Below are 25,200 nucleotides of genomic sequence, written 5' to 3' on the forward strand. Positions count from 1 at the left end.
ATTTCAAGTTATATTTTAAAAGAAATTTTTATTTTAAATATAAGCAAAGGCTTAATGACATTAAAACGAGTGTTTCCTATCCAAGAGTATTTGATAGCATTCAGTCTGTAATACCATACAAACACAAACAGTGGATGTGACACAGTGAGGTGGTGGGATGGCGTGTTTGAGCAGCGATGACAGTGATGTGAGAGACGAGGCAAGTTCCAGACAGCCATGCAGATTTTTACAAGCGTGGCATTCAGGCTCATGGTCATCACTGGATAATGGTGGTGACCTTGTCAAAAAGCAGTGTTTTGTAGCTCAGAATTTGCTCTGTCAGATAGTGTTATTGTGATCTTTATATCTGTTGTAGTTTCCATGGAAATGAATAGGAAGAATTTATTTCAGAGAAATTTATGTAAATTGAGATCTGTGGCACTGTTGTGTTTTGTATATACACATGGTCTGTTATTAGACTTAAGGTGTTGTAAGAAGAGAAACAAGAGTTATGTCATTTTATATTGTGACTTGAGTATTTGTAGAGGATATAAACAACGTTTTATCAGTGTAACATGCTTTCTGAGAGTGGCCAGTAGCAGATAGTCAGGGAAAGTAGCAAAGAAAAATGTGAAGAATTTTTCACAAATATATGCTTCTTGCAATTATTGCCTGGAGGGCTGAATGGAGTTGAATCTAGATCACTGCTAAAAGGCATAAAGAGGAATGATAGGCAAATCTTTTAAATATACCTACGCTGTTGGCTGCAGTCATTCCTTTCTCTTCCTCAAATTTTACTCATTTTTGGATAGACTTTATGACACATCATATCTCTGGCCTTTTTGTGGTGAGAAGTTCTAATACTGAGTTGAATTCTGAGAGGAAAAAAGTACTGCTTTTTGTTTGATATTTTAAATACCATATGCTCATGATACTCACCCTGATCAACATTCTTATGCACGGGTGGAGTGAACTCTTCCTTTCACAGAAGTATGCCTTTCTAATCATTAACTGAGGACCAAGTCATCAAAAAATTAGTTCCATCTCTGAAAAATCATCCTTACAATCCATCAGCATCAATAATACAAAGCTGTAGTACCTGTCATGGAATTTATTTATATCACATCATTTTAATACTAGATTCTTCACTTTTTCTAAGCCTTCCAGTGAGTACTATCATAATTTATATAATACGTGCCCTAAGTCTGTATATTATGCAGTTTCTGCATACTGTGTTTCCCTTTGGTTTCAGTTTTGTGCTTTCATACGTGAACAGCCAGAATCTGCCCTGTGGTAAGTAAGATAAATTGCTTAACATGGGCATTGAATGCTGTTTCAGATAACCCTAGGGTATCCATCTGGCCTCCAGCTGCTGCCTCAGCAAGGCACAGGATCTCTGTCATAAGCATATTCTGCATATCTATGCGGATGTCTCCAGTATCTAAGGATATTTGAAACAGCAGTAAGTTTATCGCAACTGGATACAATCCTGTTTTATTGTCTTAATCATTAACTGTGATATTTTAGAACAAGCATAAAGAGGCATCTTTTCGGATTTTGAATGTGTGTAAGAGAATCATTTTTTTCTTTCTTCAGTCACAACATTGTTCTTAATTTGAAAACGTCTGCTGTATGGAGATTGAGCATATAATGGTTTCATTTATCACCAACTTTACATAGCCTGGTATAGTGTATCTACCAGTCTCACTTTCTCACTTTCACAAATTAGCTCTTATTAGTTCTACTTAATTCCTTATAATTCTCTCTGCTTTTTATTTTCAAGTATTAAATATTTTAATAGTCCATGTTTACTTGTTCCATTCATTCCACTTCAACCTTCTATTTCATTTGTCTCAGTGAGATACTTATCAGTGACAAATTCCTTTGTAATTTTACAGATAAATTCTTGTTCTCTGGGAATTCTAAGTACTGAAAATTGAAATTGTTACCTCTTTCTACTTGTGAGAACAATTTAAATTATGTACATCTCTGCAGTACTTTTTAGCAGCTAATTAAAATGAAATGCTAATTAAAAAAAGTTCCAACATTTAGTGCTTGAAAGTAATTATATAAATTAATGGAATAAGAGTTGATCCTATAAATTTGAAGAGTCTTCCAGTAATGCCAAATTCTAACAGATGGTGCATTCTGAAGTTTTTGACAGACAACAGTTAACTGTGTTAGAGGGTACAATAAACTTTTACTTCTATTACCTAGATATTACCTTCTATACCTAGCCATAGCCTTGAATCCCTGCTGACTGCAGTAGGTTTCCTAAAAGATAAAGCAGCCTATATGGAGTAGTTCAAAGGATGAAGATTTAGCTTAAGCAGTTTTCATTTTCTTTCATTTTGGAAAATGAAATGAATATCAAACTACTGGAATCTGGTAAAATACCATAGCAAGCTTTGTAATGGAATCAGCTCCATAGGTGTTGGAATATTCTGTAGGTAGCATTTCTGAGGCTTATCACTGTTCTACACTTCTGTCACTGAAGGAGCATTGCCTCATGATCCCTAACTTTAATGAAGTTTGTTGTTGTTGTTGTTGTTGGTTTTTTTTTGTGTGTGTGTGTATAAGGAAAATCCAAAGTTGTTTATTTAACAGTTTTTCTTCTTCTTTCTTAAAATAGTCTTTAGAACCTTACTATTATTCTTATTTTAGGTTCCACTGCAAATTAATCATTTTAATATGTAGTCAGCTACTACTGCACATGAATTTGTTTTATTGTCATTCCACTAACGGAGATACACAGAGAGCAACTTCACTAGAGTTCACCTGGGCAAGATTGTTTGATAATCGTACAAGGAACTAAGATTACAACTTGTATTAGAAGAGAGGAGTTTTTAGGTACACATGAAAAGGAACTTGATAAAGCAGACACAGCAGGCAGTTGCTGACCAGCATCTTAAAAATATCAAGGTACATGTTTAAGGGTTTCTTCAGAAGAAGTTGAATTTTCAAGTTCAAGTGTACAGAAGGCTTGTCATAAAGCAGTTGTTTATCAAAAACAGTCTTCCTTAACATCAGTGTAAGGCAATAAAAATTCAGAAGGATCGAATTCATCCTTGATTTTGAATTAATAAGCTCATGTGTTTGTTTTTTTTTTTCTTTCCTGTTGAACATTTTTGGATAGTTTAAGCTATGTTTTGAAAGACTCTTAAGCTACCGATATCACAGACACATTACTTTGGTAATGCTTAGCTTAAGTACTAGTTGAACACCCATCATTGTTTAATGATGCTGGCTGTGGAATAGAAAGGAGGAGGAAGAATTTCCCTCAGTATCACATTATCACTTAATATCTACAATAAGTAAGTGTGTCTTCAAGCCTAATAAATTGCAACCTATTCTTTTATGCTGTGGATATGGATTATCTGGAATTTAATGATAACAGAACTATATGACAGTGCAACCAAATATAGATTTTAAAGAAAAATATTTGATTTGTTTGATTATGGAGTGATTTTTAATCAATGTCTATTTATTAGTTATTCAGTCCATCAAAAACTAGGGGGAACTTGACATGCAGTGTATAAAAGAAAGTGAAGCTTTCAGGTGACCTCCTCATGTATACCTACATGAGTATTAAAATTATATTGAGTAGTAGACAAATGCCTTCTTCGCAACATGAAAAACTCAGAGTTGTTCAGATATACAACCCAGTGTTTCTTCGTCTGTCTTTTCTTTGTCTGTCTTTTAAACCACAGCCTTGCACGTAGAAAAAGCTCTGCTTTTAGAGCGCTGTAATCAGTTCAGAACTACTCTCTGCCTCCCAACAGTGAGGCATCCACGGTTTGATCTCAATAAATGTTAAGGAAGGATTGACAGATATCAAAGGATGTCAGTTTTTTCTGCATAGTGGAATTCAGTGACGCACTTTTGCTTCATACATACTAACATGTTGGATGCCATTTGTCAGATCGCCCCTCTGCTGCCATCTGTTGCGTGGCAACAACATGTAACAGGATATTGGTGGGAAGATTCAGCCTCTACCACCATACCACCATACCACCACCATCTGCCTCTGATGTCTTATGCATATAATAAATATGAGGCATTACTTTTGGAACAGCCTTTGTAGTTTCTATAAAGTGAAATGAAAATTTAAACCTATGCAAACCACGAGACTCAACCTCTCAACTTTCCTTCTTAGTCTGTTAAATAAGTTCATTTTACTCTTTTGTTGTACCTTTTCAAAGAAAAAAGGATTCTAAGCAAGTCTGAAAACCATTTGAACAATGCTTGTTATAAAATTTTAAATTTTTATTCCACTTATCAGTATACAGTTAAACATTTATAATAATTATAATAATAATCTAAAAGTAGCTTGGAATCACTCAGCAAAGATAAGCATCAGAAATGAATATCATAATAAGTTAGTAGCAAAGCTTATAAAAAATAAAAGAGGTGGCTGTAAGAAAGATGAAGCTTCATCCATTATTTCAATAGTTAGCCAAACTTGTCATGTATTCTTGAAATTTTGCCGTATACTTATGGGTTCAGTCATGGGTTAAAATGATACATCACAACATAACTGCACAGAATAAAATGTGAAAAAGTATATTTCCCTCACTGCTCTTCGACTGTCTTGCTAGTTGATTGCTGTAAAGTCATGAAAAAAATGATTATGAAATTAGTGAAATAATTTAAAAAAAAACATAGGCTGCCATTTATTCTCTGAGTTAGCCTAGGCAAACATTGCAGGGGCATTTTTTTCATAAGCAAAAGTAACATTTTTCAGATGAAGGTACCCAATAAATGTAGTTCCTAAACAAGGATATCTGCATTTAGTCTCTAAAGTAAATATTCTTTCTAAGAACTATTTAATGAGGTTTCCCAAAATCTTTTTATATAAGCTGGAGTTTATATAATCTGGGCTGATTCCTTCAGGTAGGGCGTTGTTTTCTATATTGCTTTCTGACCGAAATGTGTTGTGTTTTGATTTAGCAGCCAGTCCTCAACATTCATTAAATGGAACAGAAATCACTCAGTGTCTTGAACTAATACTAAAATGCAATTCCCTGTAATGGCAATAATACTGTACAAGCACGCGTGCTGGTATACAATCGCATATAGTAGAGGATATTAAGAGTGCTTAATTCTTCTTGTCAAGTTGTCATAAAAGGAGGTGCTTCTACAACTTAGTGAGGTTTCTTAAAGTGCCTGAATCTGGATGTGTCTCCACTGACATGATGAGTTACAGTCAGGCTCAGTGTTTTCCCATGTGGGTTTATCATCTTGTTTCTATACAATGTTAGGCAGTTTTTCCACAGATACATTCACTTTAATTTGGTAAACCATATATTTAATGGGTTATCCAAACAAAGTATATTTTCTTAGATAAAATATTTCCTTTTTGTTTTTTGACTAGCCTGATTTAGGTTCATCTAAATCATCTATCAGGTCATAATATTCATCAGAGAAGGTTAACATTCTTTTAAGAACACTGATTAATTGTTGATGATTTGTTTATAGCATCAAGAACTCTAGTTTCGTTCTCTGTTTACACTTTCAAAGCTTCTGCTAAAATCTTGCTAAAACATCGTGAGATTCTCCTGAGCCTACTATTTCAACCTGTCTAGGTCTCTCTGCATTGCATCCCATCCCTTGGTTGTGTCAGCTGCACCACACAGCTTGTTGTCATCTGCAAACTTGCTAAGGGTTCACTTGATCCCACTGTCAATGTTACTGATAAAGATCATAAAGAGCATCGATCCCTGTACTGATCCTTGAAGGACGCCATTTGTCTCTGATCTCCATCCAGACATTGAGACATTGATCACTACTCTCTGGGTACGATCTTCCTTGTCTAATGAACAGTCCACCCATCAAATCCATATCTTCCCAATTTAGAAAGGAGGAAGTTCTGGAGGACTGAGTCAAAGACCTCTCTTAAATCCAGAGAGATGACATCTGTAGCTCTTCCCTTGTTCACTGGTGCAGCTACACCAAATAGAAGGCCACAAGTTTGGTCAGGCAGGACCTGTGCTTGGTGAAGCCTTGCTGGTTGTTTTGGATCACCTTCCTCTTCTTTATGTGCCTTAGCGTAGTTTCCAGGATGATCTGCTCTGTGATCTTCTCCAGCGCAGAGATGAGGCTGACAGGTCAGTAGTTCACTGGGTAAAATTGGATGTGATGTTGCCTTTTTTCTAGTCACAAGGCATTTCATCTGACTGCCATGAATTTACAAATGTCATCAAGAATGTTTTAGCACCTACATTGATCAATTCTCTCAGGTCTTTGGGATGCATCTCATCAAGACCCATAGACTTATGGATGTTTAGGTTACTCAGCTGGTCACAAACTTAATCTTCTCCTACATCGGGAGAGGTGTTTCTTCCCCAGTTCCCACCTTCTGACGTTTCTGCTTGAAGGGTGTGTGAAGAGCAGTTGCAACTTCTGCTGTAAGAGAGATTGTGTTGGACTCAGTTAAGTGACAGATGAATTGAGCAGAATTTTTGCGACTGTCAGCTGAGGAGGGCAGTGTGAAATGCTCTAATTGAAAACATGACTATATCAAAGAAGAAGATAGTTATCGTTTGTACTGTGTTATGTAGTCTTTGTACATGATATTTCTAAAAAAAAAGAAAAAAGCAGTAGATTTTAAGCTCACTTTTTGCTGAGCATAAAAATGACTGAAGTCCCAATTGATCTTTGGAACAAATGACACTTTGCACCTATTGGTAGAAGATACTTGCTCTTTCCATGAGCTGCTTAAATGCTGCTGAGTAGAAAGATGAATCCTATTGCTACTTGAGAGCAATAGTCTGAAGGTTGCCTCAATAGCTACTCAGTAAAACTGCTGAGTTTGTGTTTATTTTATGAAAGTATTTTATTGGATCAACCATTTATTTGTGCAGTGAAGAATAATTTCACTGCTTATAAAAGACTGTAGACTGCCATTTTTCTTGCAGTTCGTTCTGCCAAATGAATTGAAGGCAAAACATGAAGAGATTTCCAAAATTTTGTATTGAGTCTCTTGTATTTTAATGGGGTCTTAAGTATTTATCACACATAATCTGTTGATGCTCCTCTTTCATAGTTACTCATATCTAATTTTTGCTGCCAAGGTTTTGCTGGCAGAACTGTGAAATTGGCACAGTGATTAATGTGCCAGTTGTCACTCAGAAAGCTCTGTTTATTTCACTGGTTATCAGTTTTGTATAAAAACTGTTATACGAAGCAGGAGAACATAACAGTTTAGGGATGACAGAGATAAAGGAAGTATTTATGCTGAAATTCTGCGGTATGTAGATTGCTACCCCCACTTGCACTGGCTAACTTCTATATAATATTTACGCAGACTTTCAAGCTTTTTTTTTTTGCCATTCTCTGGAAGACACTCATGCAGTGGACTTAGTACCTCTAAGTACTGCATTAACAAGGCTATACTGTAGGATTTTACCATGAACAAGCTACTTTTTTTTTATTGTTATCCAAATGGAGAAATGTAAAAACACTGTTGTTTTGTGTTTTTGTTTATTTGTTCTTTTACTCTGTAAACATGTATTTCATTTTCCAGTTACTGAAAAATAACTTTAAGATACTTGCATTTTTTGTCAGTGGACCTCAATTATAAATTTATTTCCTCTGTATGTATGAACCTGAGAAACTGGTGAATATAACGTTCTTTGTGCAGTTTTCAAAAAGCCTCTGTAGAAGGGCAGATACTTGAAGGTGATGTCACCTTGTGGAAATTCATCAAAACGTGTTCTAATTTGGCTGGCCTAGTTTCCAAGGTAGACACGTATTTTTCAATCTTTGAACATTTTGTTGATCGAAGTAAGAACAGAGTGCCAATTTATAACTTTTGACAGCTTCAGCAATGGACCTTTCTGTCTGACAGTGTCGTGTGTGGAAGAGAGAGCAACAAACACAGCTGCTAACCTCAGTTTATTTTGATAAAATGCTTTTACACAGGTGGTCACTGCTACAAGCTGATTACATTAATTGAGATCAGATTTAGACGCTTGTTCCTCAAGGTCTTTTATAAGCATTGAACGTATTCATTTGTTGTCATACTTAATAGAGAATTTCTTTAAGGAGCTCATTCCAAGATTGCTATTTGAGTCTACTGCGTTATATTCAAATCCGAAAATGAAATTGTACCCTTTTGCGTGTCCAAAGTAACTCTTCTACTACTGATGTTTGGATTTTTTTTCAGTGTTTTAGTTAACTTACATATAAGGGAGATTTTGTTATAATATCACACATTTTCTTTGTGAGATTTTTTGGATTAATTACAATAGTAGCATTGCATTAAGAAGAACCTACTCATTGTCATCAACTGCCTCTAATTAGTACTTTTCTTTCAGAGTATGTATTTTTCTGGAACATTACCGTAAAGGTAATTGCTTTCTAATTTTTTTCAGGGAGTGCTGGAACACCTGTTATCTTCAATGAAAATGGAGATGCTCCTGGACGTTATGATATTTTTCAGTATCAGATCACCAACAAGAGTACAGAATACAAAATAATTGGTCATTGGACCAATCAACTTCATCTAAATGTAAGTGATAGTTTAACTATGATGCAGACATTGGAGAAATACAACCATTTGTATATTACATTATTACACTTCAGAAATGTTGAGGATTTCTATTTGTTGGCAGAGAAAAGTTACTCCATTCTCTTTCTGAGAAGACTGCAAACAATAACATAAAAAATGAAAATGAGTTTTTTGTTTTTTAAAGTTGTGTTACATATTCTCCTGCTGCTTTAAATTATATTTTAGAATCATTATATATCTGACATTCCTTGGTTTGACTATGAAGTTAAGCAGAGAAATAGTAATTCATAGTTCAAAAGAAGGTGTCAGACAAAATATTTCACACATACATATTGCTTGAGTCTTTCAAATATGGACAGAATGCAAAGGGATAGAAATGTACTTTGTAAAAGGGACATTTGGACTATATGACCACTTCTGATTTGGTTGAAACACTGGGGTGCAGAACTGCTGAAATAAATATATTTCTTGAATATAAAGGAAGAATTTGGAGTTTTTAGATATAGTTAGCCATTATTACATAATAACAGAGGAAATAAACTACCCTTCCTTGGGAAGTTTTTCTAATTTATGCTTCACTGTATTCTGCAAGTTTTCTGGTAACTAAGCTCCTCATGTGCATTGAACCATATTTGTTTCAAAATTCACCATTTCAATAAGGCTCGGAGAATAGCTTATGAAAGAATATTTCAATGACAGCTAAGCCATAGCTGTAACTTGAGAAGTTTTGGGGATCAGGAAAGTTGCAGTCCTGAGAGCAGGGAAGTTAAGCCCACCCATCTTATACAGGGTTTACCTTAGCTCTTCAAATTTGAAATATCAGTTGTTTCACTAAAGGATGGTGTGAACTGATGCCTGGATTCACCAAGAAGAGTTTATTCAGTGATTTCAATCAAATCACAAAGAGCAAATTTCTAACAGTTTATATAAAATGTTCCTGATAAAATGTAAGAAAGACAGTATTGTAAATAGGTAAAAATGATTCTCATGTTGAGACTACTTTGCAAATAATTGTCTGAGTGCTACCGATAGTAATACAGTGGTAGCTCCTCATTCACAGGCCCAGCTGTTAAACCACTTTATCATATCTGCTATTTTATATCTGTAACTACTTGGTAAGATCTCATTAATTTAATTGTTCGACCCAAATAGAAGAAACAAGCAAACAAACAAACAAACAAAAAAAAGCCCTACAACAGAAATTATGTGTAGCAGATTGTGTAGCAGTGTTAACTCCTCCCAGTAACCTGGTATCTATCTGTTGAAAGGCATGAAAGGAAAAAAAAAAGGGTCCTAAATACATTTAAAGATTAATACTAAATAGTAACTTCTGGAAAGTATTAGGGTTAGATCCATATTATAACAGTTATAGCATACGTTCATGATCTTCTTAATTGCTATAGTTTTCTGAATAGTAACAGTATTTATAAAAAAGCTGAAAAACCGGTATGTACATTTTGCACATATTAGCAATAACAGAGCAATTATATAGTAGGAACTATCTTAGAATTTGCTTCAATTTTAATTCCATTTCAGTTTCTACTTTTCTATCCCCACCGAGGCTACTCAATTTTTCATTAATCTGTAGATCTTCCATTCCATTATTTCTGCCTGATGTATGTGTACTGACATATCAATGGATTGGCTTCTATTCAGACTGCTGAGATTGCACCATGCTAAAGCACACTGACCAAAAGAGGCACCAGGAAAGGATTTAACGGCATCTCTTTGTAGCTCTCACTGATAATGGATGTATTAGAATGTATCTGTGGCTCTTTCTTTTAACCGCTGTGAGATCACTCACTGGACATCATAATGTGTCCAAGTTCACAGATGAGCTACCTAGGTTGTGAGTGGTAGAGATGTCAAATTGTTAGTGCAGTGTCCAGCTGCTGGTGTTTGAGCTCGTAGCTTCTCTCACCCCTTGCTCACCTGGCCCTGAATGCTTCTGTGGGCTGCCCATGCAGCTGGATTCAGTGAGATCTTTTCCTATCGTTCACTTATTTCTTAACTTACTCATCTTGGAGGACCTCAGAAGGGAAGATTGAGCTTTAAAGTTTTTGGTTTGTCAGGGCTTAAGATGCTGAATTTCTAGTTATCGTTATAGATGATTGAACACACCCTGTTGGTGTGTACAGGTGCTGGTACAGTAACAGTGAAGAAGAAAGTCATAAAACAAGGGGATGCAATTTGTTTCCCTGTGTTTCTATATGCACTGAACTTGTTTAGCACGTCAGTGATTGTTATGCTACATGGTGATCTGCTGTGACAGTCCTACTGTCACATCTCACTAGATGAAGTGCATTGAAACCAAGTAATCCTTGTGGGTGATTGCCAATACTCTGAATAATCATACTTGCAAATTAGAGCCTTTGATTGCCAATAGATCTGAGGGAACACAGAGAATATTTTCTACGGTTTCAGATAAAACTTTTATATTTATTGAAGACAAAGAAGTACTTTTTACCTTTTTGTTCTATACAGGAGATGTTTCTTAAATATAATACTTTTCCCACTTTATCCTTCTTTCTCCTGCAGAGCTTCGTCTTGATAAAGACGCTGTGTTAGCTAGATATTCCCTATAGATACTTCTAATCCTATTGTTACAGATATTTCTACTTCAAATTGTGTGGTAACATGCCATAAGCCATTTATGATTTTGTTGGTCTATATAGCTTATAGCTTTTTTTCATTTATTTATTTTCTGTGACTGAAAATTAAATCATGGAAATGCTGAGTTTGCAGTACAGTAAGCTTTTTGAACAATTAATTAAAAAAAGATTAGAAGATGTCTTGTACCTAATTAGTTGAGTCAAAAGTTTCATTTCTCCCTTTCTATGTATTTTTATTTCCTTTCTCATAGGGAACTTAGTGATATTTTCACTGCTGAGTCTTGACTGCAGGTCAGTGCTGTGTCATCACCTGGTAGCAAGCCCTGTCTATTCTGAACACAACCCTCAGGATTCCTCTTTTATTCTCTGGCTCCTCAGAGTTTTCACTGTCTCTTCTGGTCCTTGTGGTCAGCTTTGGACTTGTTCCTTCCTGCTGCAATGCTGGCTTCCACTTTGGGCAAAAAGTGCCAACCCTGGAGCTAAAGACTGTGTCTTGCTCCCTGAGGGCTTCTTTGTCAGCAGACTCCACTAGTGATGTAAAGGCTTCTAGCTGGATACTGATCTCTCCCTGTAGTCCCCAGTAACGTGAATGCTCTTCTTTAGGCAGACTGACTTTTCAGATTTCCTCTGAAGCAGCTATAGGTTCCGGATATAGAAACTTCGTGATTACTGCTACTAGTGGGCTTGTAATCCTTACAAAACACAGACAGATAATGTTGTGATGTGCGGTATAAAAGTTAAATTTGCAAAGAGTTAAAATCTTCAAAATTAAAACTTTCACATGGTTTTTGAGTCTGAATAAAGTATCTTAATCTTTGATGGGTGTAAGGCAATTCTGAGGGCAGATATTTGGAAGCCTCAAACTACAGCTTCAAAGAATCTTAGCTGACTTTTTTATAATTATCATTTTACAAGATTCTAGCAATGTAAATTTGTATTCCTTTCAAAGTCATTTTCCTCTCCAAGGTTGCTTGAATTTAAATATTCCTAATGTACTGTAAATAATCAGACCTGAGAAGTTTGGCTTTTTTTAATCACTTTGATAGAAAAAATCTTTGCTTTAGATTATAGGTTAAACTGATAGAGTCTATGGTTGTTTGCTTTCTTCATTTTCTTCCCTTTATCAGTAGAAAAAGATAATATATTTTCAGCAACTTTGATAGTTTTCACTCCAAAATATTCTTCTTTTTATAATGAATTAGAAAAAAAGGAAAACAGTTTTTGTGGTTTTTTGTTTGTTTGTTTGTTTGTTTTAAACAAAAGTTATGTTTTATTCATATTGCAACAATATTTTGCATACTGGGTCACATATAAACGTTTTCTACAAATGTGTGGGTTTACAGATTTGGGCTCTCAACCATGTAATCTCAGTAGGAAGAAAGTTAAAAACAAGCTTGCTTTTCCTAGCACTTATGATTTGAAATCGACTTGCTTGCATGACTAATAATGAATGTCCTCTTAGAAACTGTGTTCTGTATTGCTCATATTGTAATAAGAGCTAGAAAGATGTGTTAACTGATGGATTTTTATTGTAGTGGTAAAAATGGAAATAGTTCCTGTCCTGAAGTTTCAATAATAATTTTCTCAGTTACCTTTTTGACTTAGCAATCTATTCAGTTGGTTTTGGTTCATTTTTGAGAGGCTTTTTTCCTCTTTAAAAATGTTGTAGATTTCATTTCAAGCTAATACACTGTTTTTGTCTAAAAAAATCTGTATTGAAAGAACCTAATCTGAAAAACTATGTAGATACAAATGTATATTTTTCTAACTTGATCATCTTTTAGTGATGTGGCAGGCACAATTATTGGTGCTTTCACAATTAGACATTTAGCTAAAGCGGTTAAGAAGCTTGAGTAGAGATCCAATTATGTTAACTTAGATCTTAAGGAAAAAAATGAATATCAAAGCACTGTAACTTTCAAGTAAAAATATCAAATTCTTAAGATGGAATTCACTTTTTTTTTCCACAAAAGCACAGGAATCCAGATGAAGAGAAAATCAAATTTTACAATATCTGACTTTTAACTTCCTCTTAGAAATAATAGGATGCATAAGCTCTCTGATTTATAGAGTGAATGCACTGATGAGATATATGACTCAGGGGCAGCAATTTTTTCTGTGATGGTCTTGATTTATAACTAAGAAATCTGTAAATTAAAATTACACTGATGTGATGAACTATCAGAGACAGCCATAATCACCATCAGCCTTAAGCACAGTGTTTGGTGAACTAGTAAAATTTGGGAACTCCGCATCAAGAATGAGCTTCCCTTCAGGCAGCCATATCACAGGAAGATTTAAATCAGTGTTTGATTTCTCTTCTTTGCTAGGAGTCTTGTAAATTATGTATCTAATCCTGGAGGAAACTATCAACACTGACATTAGTCAATTCTTTTTAGAAGTAACAGATTCAAAATGCATTAATTCCCTTTCTTCTGACATGATAACAGAAAATGATTCAAGAAGCTGTGGTATTTTCTCTAACTGCAGCAAACAAGTTTCAAGCTTTGCTGTGGGCCACAGTATTTCATTAAAGAAGCCAAAGTTCCTTTGATAACTATTATATAATCGATATATTTTTTTTCAAACTGCTGAACATAACCTCTGTGTCTAACAAAAAACACTGCCATGAAATAAACAACAGGAACACTTACTGCTATATATGATTTTAACTGTAAGCAAAATATGACAAAAAATATTGCCTGCAGGGAATTCTTCTGCCCACAGGGCAATAAAATTCAAACTTACACTCTCTCTATGTTATCTGCCTGAAAATTGTTGATGCTGGGTTAAAAATAAGTCACTGAGACAAGTAAAAGTGTTTGGGTTCTTCTATTTTTCTCAAAATTATATTGCCATCTTCCTTTATTCCATAAAGGGCTAGAAGTCAAGTAGAAAGAGACTATCATGGTTTTTCAAAGAGTACTTATGACTTATGTTTTACAAAGATAGTCTTGGTCTTAGCACTGGTCAGTATGACTCAGGATTCATTCTTCTTTACTGTCCAAATCTGAGTTCAATATAGAAACTGTAGTCACTAAAGACAAATGCTGGACTCAAGAGATCAGTCAGCATCATGCTGCAGTAAATGCAGACTGTGTACCAGCCAGCAAAGCATGTAAAACATAAAATAGAAATGGGATTTTATGATTTTGAAAAATTACATGTGGTATCATGCAAAAAAAAAAAAAAAAAAAAAAAGGTGAAAAAAAGTGCTGAAGATCCAAGGCCATTGGAAGAATCCAAGAATAATGACAGTTTGTCTTCTTTCTGAAGCTTTTTTTCTTTGTTAGTCTTAGCAGTAATTTTTTTAATGAAACAGACATCTTGACTGACTCTCTAAAGAAAAAAAAAAAAACTGAATTTGGATAATCATTTGTTTTTCATTAGAATGATACCAGATTGCCATTGAAACAGTGTCTGCTTGAGAGTTAGAATGCATAGAGATTTTTCCCACAATGTCAGAGTGAGTTAAAGTCGGGTTTTTTCAAATGAAAAATGGGGCTGCAATTACAAAGTTGGCTGTAAATTTGTTATAGGTTTCTTGAGTAGAAAATTCATAGGATTTTTTTTTTTTTTTTTTTGTAATAATTCTGTGTAGGGATTATTATTAGAATGAGATATTCTTTAAAGAGTCACAACCAAGACTGCAGAGTATTCTTGTTTATTTCAGAAAGCAGAAAGGAAGCATTACCTTCATGGTGACTAAAATGAATCACTTTTGTTTTAAAATAATATATATATTTTTTCATAGAATTACAGAATCATAGAATGGCTTGGGTTGGAAGAAACCTTGAAGACCATTTAGTTCCAAGTCTCCTGCCATGGGCAGGCTTTCCTTAACCAGCTCAGGCTGCCCATGGCCCCATCCAACCTGGCCTTGACTGCCTCCAAGGATGGGCATCCACAGGTTCTCTGGGCAGCTGTGCCAGGGCCTCACTGCCCTTTGACATCTAACCTAAATCTCCTCTCTTTTGTTTTAAAATATTCCTCCTTCTCCTATCGCAATCAGACCATGTAAAAATTGTTCCCCCTCCTGCTTATAAGCTCCCTTCAAGTACTGGAAGGCTGCAAAGAGGTCTCCCCAAAGCCATCTCGTCTGCAAGCTGAACAAGTCCAGGTCCCTCAGTCTTTCTTCATAGGAGATCTGCTCCAGCCCTTTGATCATCTTTGCGGCTCTCCTCTTTCACATTAAAAGCAAATATGTAATAATAGAACAATATGAAATCAGAATCTTTTATATGTATTCTTGGAAAGCTTCGTATTCAAATATAGAACTTCAGAGCTGCACCTGTTGCACTCTGCAGTGGTGTGGCTTTTAGCATAAACAGACATTACTGGGCATTTAGATTAAGCACAGCCAGCAGCAAATCTTCAGTGAGTTGCTTTGTGAGGTACCAGTGTGAAACGTGGACTATCAGCATTTTGTTTCCCCTGTCCTTTCCATCTTTCTCCTCTCCCACACAGCAATTTGTATATGTATTATAATTTAAAGACTGAGCTGCCCTTTAAACCTAGAAGCAAAATGTTCATGCTTAAAAGCTTAAAAATGGTAGATTAAATGATATTTAATTATTGTGCTTTTGTATTACATAATGGCAGTCTGCTACTAAATTAAAATTCATTAAATAGAAAATGAATCAGACACTCAGTACTTTTGAGATGTTGAAAGAGAATAACCAACAGTTAGTAGTACATTACTGTCTGTTTTTTTTTCTGTTTGCTTTCTTGTAACTTCATTTCATTATTAATATAATTTCTTTAGCATACTCATCTAATATTTATTTCATCCTGATAAATCCTCAACCAATCTTCTTTTCAGCTGTGAAAGATAAGTGAATCATTTAGTCCATTTCCAAAATGTTTCATCATTGCTTGTAGTGGTGATATTGTGATGTTAATTACAGTTTAAGATAGAGAATGGAAAATGATGGCTAATCTCATTGTAACTTCATTTCACAGTAAACAGACTTAGTGGGGAGTGGGACAATAAGATGTACCAGGACTGACTGGGACACTGCAATAAGGATTTCAGTAAGTTGGTAAATTTAGGGGAAGCAGAGGCTTTGCAATGGTTAACTGAGATTTGCATTTCCAGATACTATTGCTGCAGTGAATTCATGAATGAATGATGTAATCCATCTTTTCCCCTTTGCTATGACCTCAGTAGCAAAACTGTGACTTCCAGAAGTAGACTGTCAGGAAAGTGTCCACATGCAAAGTGACAATGATCAACCTTCTAAAAGTATGCATGTGGGGAAAGGTTGAACAGAGTAGGACTGCTTAGTCTAGAAAAGACTGAACTGAAGGAAGTTATGCTAATCTCTTTCAATATTGAAAAGATTAATCAGAAAAATAATGTATTGTTAGTCATAGTCAATTTGGCTGTTAGAAAAAGTGAATTTGAGTTACAGTAAAAGAGTTTTAATATGAGCATGCAAGAAAATTTTAAAGATGAGGATAATTAAGCATTGGGTTGCACTGCCTGGAAGGCTACAGAAGAAGGCAGCTAAAGGGTTCTCAAGAGACTATTTAGCCCTTACATAAAGATAGTATCTTGTGACTCCAAGGATGAAGACTTTACAGCCTCTGAAGACATTCTGTTCTATTTCTTAACTACCCTTATAACTCTGAAGTATCTTATAAATACCCAGTTAGTTCTCATTGCTGTAATTTAAGCCCTTTACATATCTTGTTCACTGTTCATTGAGCACATCCTCATCCTTTTTATGTATTTGAAGATGGTTGTTCTACCCCCTAGACTGAATAATTTCTCCAGGTTGTACAACCTGAAGTTATTCAGTTTAGTTCCTCAGATCGTGTTTTATAGAAACATATGTGATCTTTGCTGATTTCCTTTGGACTTCACATTTGATTTTAATTCAGACTGAACCACAATGATCCAACCTTCATAAAGCACTCTGTCTGATCTCAGTAGCAGAGAGTGTAGGAGAAACTTTAACGTACTCACTGGTGGAGACTAAATGTGAAAGATTATTTTATCTGTCTTTGCCTTTCAGGATGGCATATGGCTTTTTTTGGTAATATTTAATATTGATTCAACATGTGATCTACATCATAGCTCTGAAATCTCAATTTATGAAGTGCTGCTATCTCTCTGTACTTCCTATCTTGTAAAGCTTTACCTTGTTAAACTGCTTGCTTCTTTTTTTCTCAGATCCTTTTCAGTTAGGCAGTGTTATGTGGATTAAGTACTCTGACTTTCAGTGTAGCTCCAACCTTGTTCTATCCAGTTACTCCTCAAATTTCGTCACTATATATTGTTTTATCATCCAAACTTTATTAAATGTTTTTTTACAAGTATTGAATAAAAGCTGACTGACAACAAGCCCTTTCTAGACCCCACCTTATACCATCCCTTCCATTCTGACAGCAAATCAATGACATGTTTTATCTTCCCAGAGTTTTCTGATATAATTCACACTCAGCCCTTTGGGGCTAGGTCTGTTTCAATAGGTTGCTTATGACTGAGAGTGTAATTTGAGATGGTGTCAAAAATCTTTCTAATGTTAAGAGAAATGACAACTACCCGCTTGTCTCTCATCCACGATGCCTGTTATCTTCCCACAGAAGGAAATGTGACAGCTTATTGTTGACAGATCCCTGTTGGCTATTATTTGTCTTGTTTATTTTTTTTATCTGTTTTCAAAATGTGTTTGTTTATTTCTTTTGGGATTTTTTCTGGGAATTCAAGTTAAACCAATAATTCAGTTAATTTGATAAATCCTTGACTTTTTTTGTCCCCTTTTCATAGCATAAGCACTGTATTTGTGGATGCCCTATCCCTGGAGATTCTCAAGGCTGGGTTGGATGGAGCCCTGGGCAGCCTGAGCTGGTGGGTCGCAGCCCTGCCCAAACCAGCGGCCTGGAACTTTTCGATCCTTTGCAACCAAAGCCATTTGATGATTCCATGGTTTACAATTTGCAAGTTTTCCGTACTTTCTCATAGAGTCTAAATTGTTTTCCAACTCCTCAGTTAGGTATTTGCGTATCATAGAATAAATCTCAATATGCTTAGTCTTTATGGAAGTTCCTGACTTCCTGAAGTGCTCTTATTTAAAATGTTTATCATTCTTTCCTTGGCAACAAGGATTATTCCTCTCCTCCTCACCCTTAGTAAATGCACTGGGTAGTGTTTTCTCTAGCTTAAACGTCTTCTGCATTGACCTGATTTTTTCTGAAATAGAGTTAATTTTCCTCCTAATAGCTTTTCTGGTGCTCAGTTTGGGATTTAGGATGAGAATAATGTTGATAACACACTGGTGTTTTAGTTGTTGCAAAGCAGTGCTAGAAGTCAAGGATATTTCAGCTTCTAATGCTGCCCTGCCAGCAAGGGGGCAGAGGTGTGCAGATGGAGCAGGGAGGGGGCAGAATCAGAAAAGCTGACCCAAATAGGACATCCCACATCATGTGATGTCATATTGAACAATAAAACTAGATGAGTTGTTTGGGAGAGCTGGTGGTGCTTGGAGTCTGGCTGGAGCATCAGTTGACAGGTGGTGAGTAATTGCATTGTGTGTCACTTTTTTTGTACACCTTTTTGTCATTATTATTCTTTTTCTTTTCCATCCTATTAAACTATCTTTATCTCCACCCATGTGATCTACCTTTTTAAATTCTCACCCCCCATCCCACTGGGGCAGGAGATTGAGCAAATAGCTGCATGGTGCTGAGCTGCCTGCCAGTTTAAACCATAACACACATGCTTGTTTTTTGCCTGCCAGATCACTAAGTCTCTCTGCAGAATTTTCAATTCAGTTATTGACACTTCATTCTTAGCTTCAGCAGAGGCTTGGCAGAGAGCTTTCCCCCTGCTGCTGAAAATCTTAGTATAAATCACAGTCTGTTTGTTGCTGTTTTTGAAATAGCTCAGACTTTCAGACTTTCAGACTTTCTACATGTGATTTTTTTACCTGGATGGAGCTAAGTTTGAAAGCTCTTTGTGAGTTCCTTTTTTTATGTAGTACTGGAAATCTAAAATGAGTAGAATGGAAAGATCTGACTGTTCCCTAAATGGAGCTGACAAAGGTGGCATGAGCTATTATAGTGCAAGCTACCTTAGAGGAATGTCAAAATCTACATCTCAGTATTTAGGACTTTGCAGTGCTTCAGGGTAGAAGATGCTGCACGCATTAGCAGCTATTTTCCTTAAAAAAAGTTAGACAAATAATTCAGGAATGGTTTAGTGATTCTTCTCTTGAAGTGGGGAAATAAATTTGATCCCCACATTTCAATCAGACTTGTCTGTCCCTCTGTCATAGTGAATTGTATTACAGTTCTGCTGAGGAGAGAGCACCTTTGATAAAAATTTCAAGTGCTTCACTTTGCTGAAATGCTTATCGGAGTTTGAGGACCATACGATCACATGACCTTCCAGCTCTGTTTCCTGTTATTCTTTGGGTGGTCAGCTTTGTGCTTTCTGTCTTGCTGACGCTTGTACTTGAATAGAAATATTTGAAAAAAAAATATGTTTGGCTAACTTATAGTTTAAAAGAAAGAAATATTTAAGTAATATTAAAGATGTATAAATATATGCCCTTGTTGCCATAACTTCACTGAAGTTATTGGACTGGTCTAAATCCGCATGAGTTCTAGTACAGGACATAGTATCTATCAAAAAGTCCATCATGAAAGTGTTTGGGGACAGAATTCCCCCAGTGACTAAAAATATGTTATGGTGACTCTTTTTTTTCATTAGAATATAGGGATCCTTCAGTGAATTAGCCAGCAACTAAAGATGAAAGCCTTTTACATTCAGATGGTATTTGTGATTAACCCCTTGTCTTCTTTCTCTTATCTCTGAGGAGTGGAAGTGAGGGGGAATCCAAGTAACATTGAGAATGAAAGGTATCTACAAATTGATGGGAATATAGCTCTGAAGCACTGGATTGGACAGATCTGACTCAAACAGTAACTTAAGCAACTTTAAGTAAGAGCAATAGGTTTGATAGGGAGCAAGTTTGTTATGGATATTAGAAGCTTTATCAATAAATGCAACTACTCCATTAAACTAATGATAGCATGGACTTCGTGCAGAGCTAAAAACATTCCCTGGACACATGGGAAATGATGTTAAGGAAATCTTTGCCAGGGCTGAACTCCTTTTATCTTCTCAAAGTGCTACATTTTTGAAATATGTTACAGGCTGTTCCTGCTTGATCTACAAGAAAAAGAATATTCCCAAACCTTGTGGTTCAAGCAGACCTAATACTTATAAAATCGCTTGACAGAAAAAGGATGAAGGTGAAGATTGAGGGTTTCCTTTCAAAGTAGTGTTTTTCCTTTAAAAAAAAATAATCTGACTATGATAAGAGTTATGGGTTTGTTTCTTTGTTGGTTTTATTTGTTTGTTTGTTTATTTTATTTTAATTTGAGAGTTTTTAAACATACTTTATTTATGGGTAGTTATGGCTTGATCTGATTTTAGTAGAAGATAATGACTTCAGTCCCCATGCATGCATCATAACTTACATAGGAATAGGGCACCAAAATGCTCATTAAAATCTCCCCAAGTGCATTCAAGCCTATGTAAAGGCAATGAGGCTTTCTAAGTAATGATATTCAATAGAAGGTGTCTATTTGAAAATGATCTGCAAAAAGAATAACTTTAGAAACCTGATTTGCAGTCTGATCCCTTCATAATAATGATATGTTTTTGAAATACATATGAGTACTTGCAAATTACTTTCAAAAAATCTGAAGTCTGCTGATGTCATCTTGAATAGGATATTTCTATGCCATAAAACTATTAAGGAAATGACTGGGAGGAGGGGGAGGACATACTCTTGTTTGGAAATAAAGAGCTTATCTCCAGAGGCAGTTGTTTTAATAGTAATTAAGATTCATGTTTCCAAAAGAAAAAAATATATTGCTTGTATTGAATAGAAGTGCTTACAGGGATGCAGTAAATTTCCATCTAATATTTGAACTGAGCAGTAACAGTAGCTGTTTACGTGATGACCTGCTAATTGCTACAGTTTGTGCCAGTCTACTTCCCAAAACACCTGAGAATAAAAAGTGATTTTCCTTGCATTGTGTGCACACTAATAAGTCTGGATCTAGCAAATCAAAGAGAATATATTCCAGCTCCTACTTTTATATTAGCGGTCTATTAGAATCGTAAAATAGCTTGGGTTGGAAGGGACCTTAGAGATCATCTGGTTCCAACCCTCTGCCATGGACAGGGTTGCCCACATCATTTAGTGTCAGTACTTCTGTAGCCCACAAATGCCAGCCAAATCAGAGTTAGAGAAAAGTAGTCTTTAACACTAACAGATCCTGAACTGTGTGCAAAGACTAGCATCTTAAGGCTGGGGTTTAAAGTCTGTAAAACACTATTCTCTGTAGACTGTAATACAGTAGTGTGATTATTCCTTGTTTATGATTTTCACATTATCCTCTCCCATGTAAATACTGTATGATTTAACTAGCAAGACTTGTTTCTTAAAGTCTCAGCACACTGAGTGTGCTATCAGTGGAACATACTTCCACTGATAAAGCAAGACTGATATTTAACCTTTTCTGTTTATGATCACAAGAAACTTGATATCTTTCTGTATTATTTTCTCTTTGCACATATTATCTCCTTTATTTACTTATTTGTTTGCTTTGCCTCAGCTGAGACTAACTTGTCAGTGCAGACAGAATATTAAAAAACTTTCTTTTACATAGAGACTGTAGCTACGGGAAGCTGGACAGGAGAAGAAAGATATTGACATGCTGAGGAAGCAGAACAGTTATAATGTTTCTTGTGTAAATTCTTTGAAATATATTGCTCACTTTTAAAAGAAAAAAAGTGTTTTAATCATGCATTCCAATATAAGTACTTGCCAGGCAAAAGCCCTTCTAGACCTGAGAGATGGAGATAAGTGATGCTCTGGCATCATTGAGATTCAGAAAATAAAATATCTCTACGTAAAGATTTTACTGCATTTTAAACTTACTTAAGTGCCTCCACTGCTCTTGTCTGCATGACAGCTTCCTTCCAGACTGGGGGAAAGCTGAGCAAAGCTGAGGTTCAAGCAGGTTAAATGACTTGCCCAAGGTCACCAAGAAAGTCAGATTGTAACAGAGCTATATATACTCTAAGCAAATCATATAATCGTAGAATCACTGAGTTTGGAAAAGACCTTCAAGATCACCAAGTCCAACCACGCTAAATCATCTCCCTGAGCACCACATCCAAACAGACTTCAAACACATTCAGGAATGGTAACCCTAACCCTAACCACCCTGACCCTGACCCTCAACCACCTCCCTGGGGAGCCTATTCCAGTGCTTAATAACTCTTTCTGTAAAGTTTTTCCCGATATCTAAACTAAACCTCCCCTGGCGCAACTTGAATGACATTAGAGACCAAATCTGTGCAACCATTCTGCAGCACTACTTTCAAATAATGTATATTTTACCTTCCCTCCTAGTCTTTTCCCCTCTTTGTATACAGTCAGGCTTCTCAGACTCTTCTTCAGTCATGTCTGACATTTGACTGCATTAATTTTCAACTGGTGTTTGCTAAAAACAAAGAAACTATCCCACGTTCTTTACAAATATTTAGGAATATCTGTGCCTCGGATTCCAGGGAAAGAGTCTCAGTTTTTAGGAAAACATCTGTATGTGGTGACTGAGGTAAATAATTCTAAGAAATTACAGAAAATTTCTTAATGATAGTGATTTGAGACTGCAGTTGACAATCTGAATTCACTCTAGTTCATTTTGTAGTGTTTTTCTTTCAAGTATATTTTTTGTCCTTGATTTATTTCCATTCTACACGTGCTTGCTTAAAAGTTTGTAAGTTTAGTCTGTAAGTATGCCCAGCTATTCTCTAGAGGGATAAAATCTGTCTAGCAGACTGAATGCAATGATCATTATGTTTAGGCTCATAATGAATTTGCTTAAGTTGAACCAGTTTCAGTTTAATTTTGGTGTGCGATGGTTCAGATGACTTGATTGGACAAGGTACATTAGAGACTGGAACTTCTATTCAGAGAGTAGATGCATTAGACAATTCGAAAAGCTAAATATTGGACTAAATTGCCTTAACTCATTCGATTGCTATGCTCCTCTGATGAACCTTTTTGTCAGAAGGGAAATACTTCCAGAAACTTGAGGCAGATGTAAGTCTCGCTCTTAGTAACAGCAGCAGGGGATGTTTCAAACCTTTGTCATTTTTTATAACTGAGAATCTGAATATGTTTTAAAAAACATACGAAGTTGTAAGTGAGAGCCTTTATGCTTCTGAAGATCTTTGCTAAGTAGTCAAATAAGATGTTTGCTTGCTCCTATATTTCTTGCAGAATACACTGTTTACATTCCTCTGTCCATATTTTGCATAATTCTATTCATTAGAATAATATTCATAAACATATATTTTTCATATTTAGATACATTTCTAGCTCTGAGATAAGACTTCAAAAATGGAAATTCATGCAATTGATAGTGCAACATAATCCAAAACATTAAAATACTGTCCAGCTAAGTCCTTGATATAAATCCTCTGAAGTTTATCGAAGTGCTTTGTATTATCACCCCTTGGGGAATTACGTAATTGATAATTATTTCCATTATTGTAAAGAATGAAAAACAGAGTGTTCTTGTATATTCAAATGGTTAAGAAATTGTATAAGACCTATTAACAGCATTTTGATCGGTCTCCTTCAGTTGCTTGGAGCATTGCTAGATGAATGAACTCCTCAATTGTTGGAGGAATATAGGTGCCAGGAATGTGAATATGCTTTTTGTACAGTGGCATGTAAATCTCATCTTGTTTGATCCCATTTCTCGAATCATTAATTTTTAGCTTTGTTATTAGATATTAGAGAAAATTGTATTTGTAATGCTCATGAAGGATAGAGGTGTTTACTCAATTTTGATATGAAATTGTATTTCCTTGGTGTTTTGATGGTTTAGTGAACTGTGAACCTTAGTGCTGCAAATTAAAGCAAATTGCCACTCCATCAGGCAGATATCTCACATAAGGATGATTTGTACGTCTATTTAAATACCAATGAAGCCATTCTCTTTCTGTATTGTGATGTATTTTGTAGAAATTGAATATGTGCCTTACAGACATGCTGTCACATTCTTTCAGATATTTTTACTGTAGTAAGTATTGGAATTGTTGAAAACAAAATCTGGTGATAGAGGAACATGAAGTATTCCGTGACAGCGCATCAATCTATCAGACACTGCAAATTCAGTGCAGCTACTAAAATGAAGTTGATAATAATCACTATTAAATTAATTATATAAATGGTAATAAATACAAATTCAGCCAACCCAGTCCATCTGATCTAAAAAAGGTATTTTACACTGAATTTAGTCTTGTCATATGTCACGCTGTAGTGAAAAGCAGCTAGCAGATGTCACATGAAAATGAAAGTTACAAAAATAAATCTTCTAAAACTTCCAAGTTTACCTAAGGCTACTTAAAGAACTGAGACTCACACAGCCCTAGCAGGGTCTGAGCAGTGTAAAGACTGCTAAAGACCAAGAAATTTTGATCAATAAGGGCTGAAAAGCTGCATGACTTTCTCATATTTTCTTTTAATGTCAAAAAAAACCTTCTCTTACTCCATTTTTGTGTGTGTGGTCTTGTCTTCCTTATCATTTTAATTCCTCCATGAGAATCCTGTTTAAAAATGTATGACTAAAGTTAAGCTATTCTGATGTTAGTTTTGCAGTATTTGAATTTATAAATCACTTTGGGGCAGGTTTTCCAAAGCATTTAGACGATAAAAACTGCATTTTGAAAAAGAGTAGGATTTTCAAAAAGAGATAAAGTGTATAGGCTCCCATTTAAATTAATTAACTGAACTGAACAATTTCCCCTTGGCAATTTTGAAAATTGCACTGCTACGTGTTTCTGTCTACTTAAAAAAATCTGGTTTTCTAAGGAGGCTAAGCATTCAGAAACTCCTTTTGAATTTGATGACAATTATAGGTATTCAGCAGTTCTGAAAATTACACAGTGTGCATGACTGTATGTTCCAAAATGTCTCTAATGATCCTCCTCTTTCTTGTATATCAGTTTCTACTATCATATGTTGTCTAAATTTAATCTCAGAGAAGATGTGGGTT

General features: G+C 35.4%; 1 protein-coding gene across 1 annotated transcript in view; it reads left to right on the forward strand.

Moving 5' to 3' along the window:
- Nucleotides 1–25,200, forward strand: part of GRM8 (glutamate metabotropic receptor 8) — a 346,291-nt gene that overhangs the window by 287,322 nt on the left and 33,769 nt on the right. Inside the window, exon 9 of the mRNA XM_085218365.1 lies at nt 8,355–8,491. Within this exon, the coding sequence (XP_085074491.1) occupies nt 8,355–8,491 (137 nt within the window). The remainder of the gene's footprint in view (nt 1–8,354; nt 8,492–25,200) is intronic.

This window comes from Meleagris gallopavo, chromosome 1 (assembly GCF_905368555.1).
Source record: "Meleagris gallopavo chromosome 1, MGAL_WU_HG_1.1, whole genome shotgun sequence".
In the NCBI taxonomy this organism is placed as follows: domain Eukaryota; kingdom Metazoa; phylum Chordata; class Aves; order Galliformes; family Phasianidae; genus Meleagris; species Meleagris gallopavo.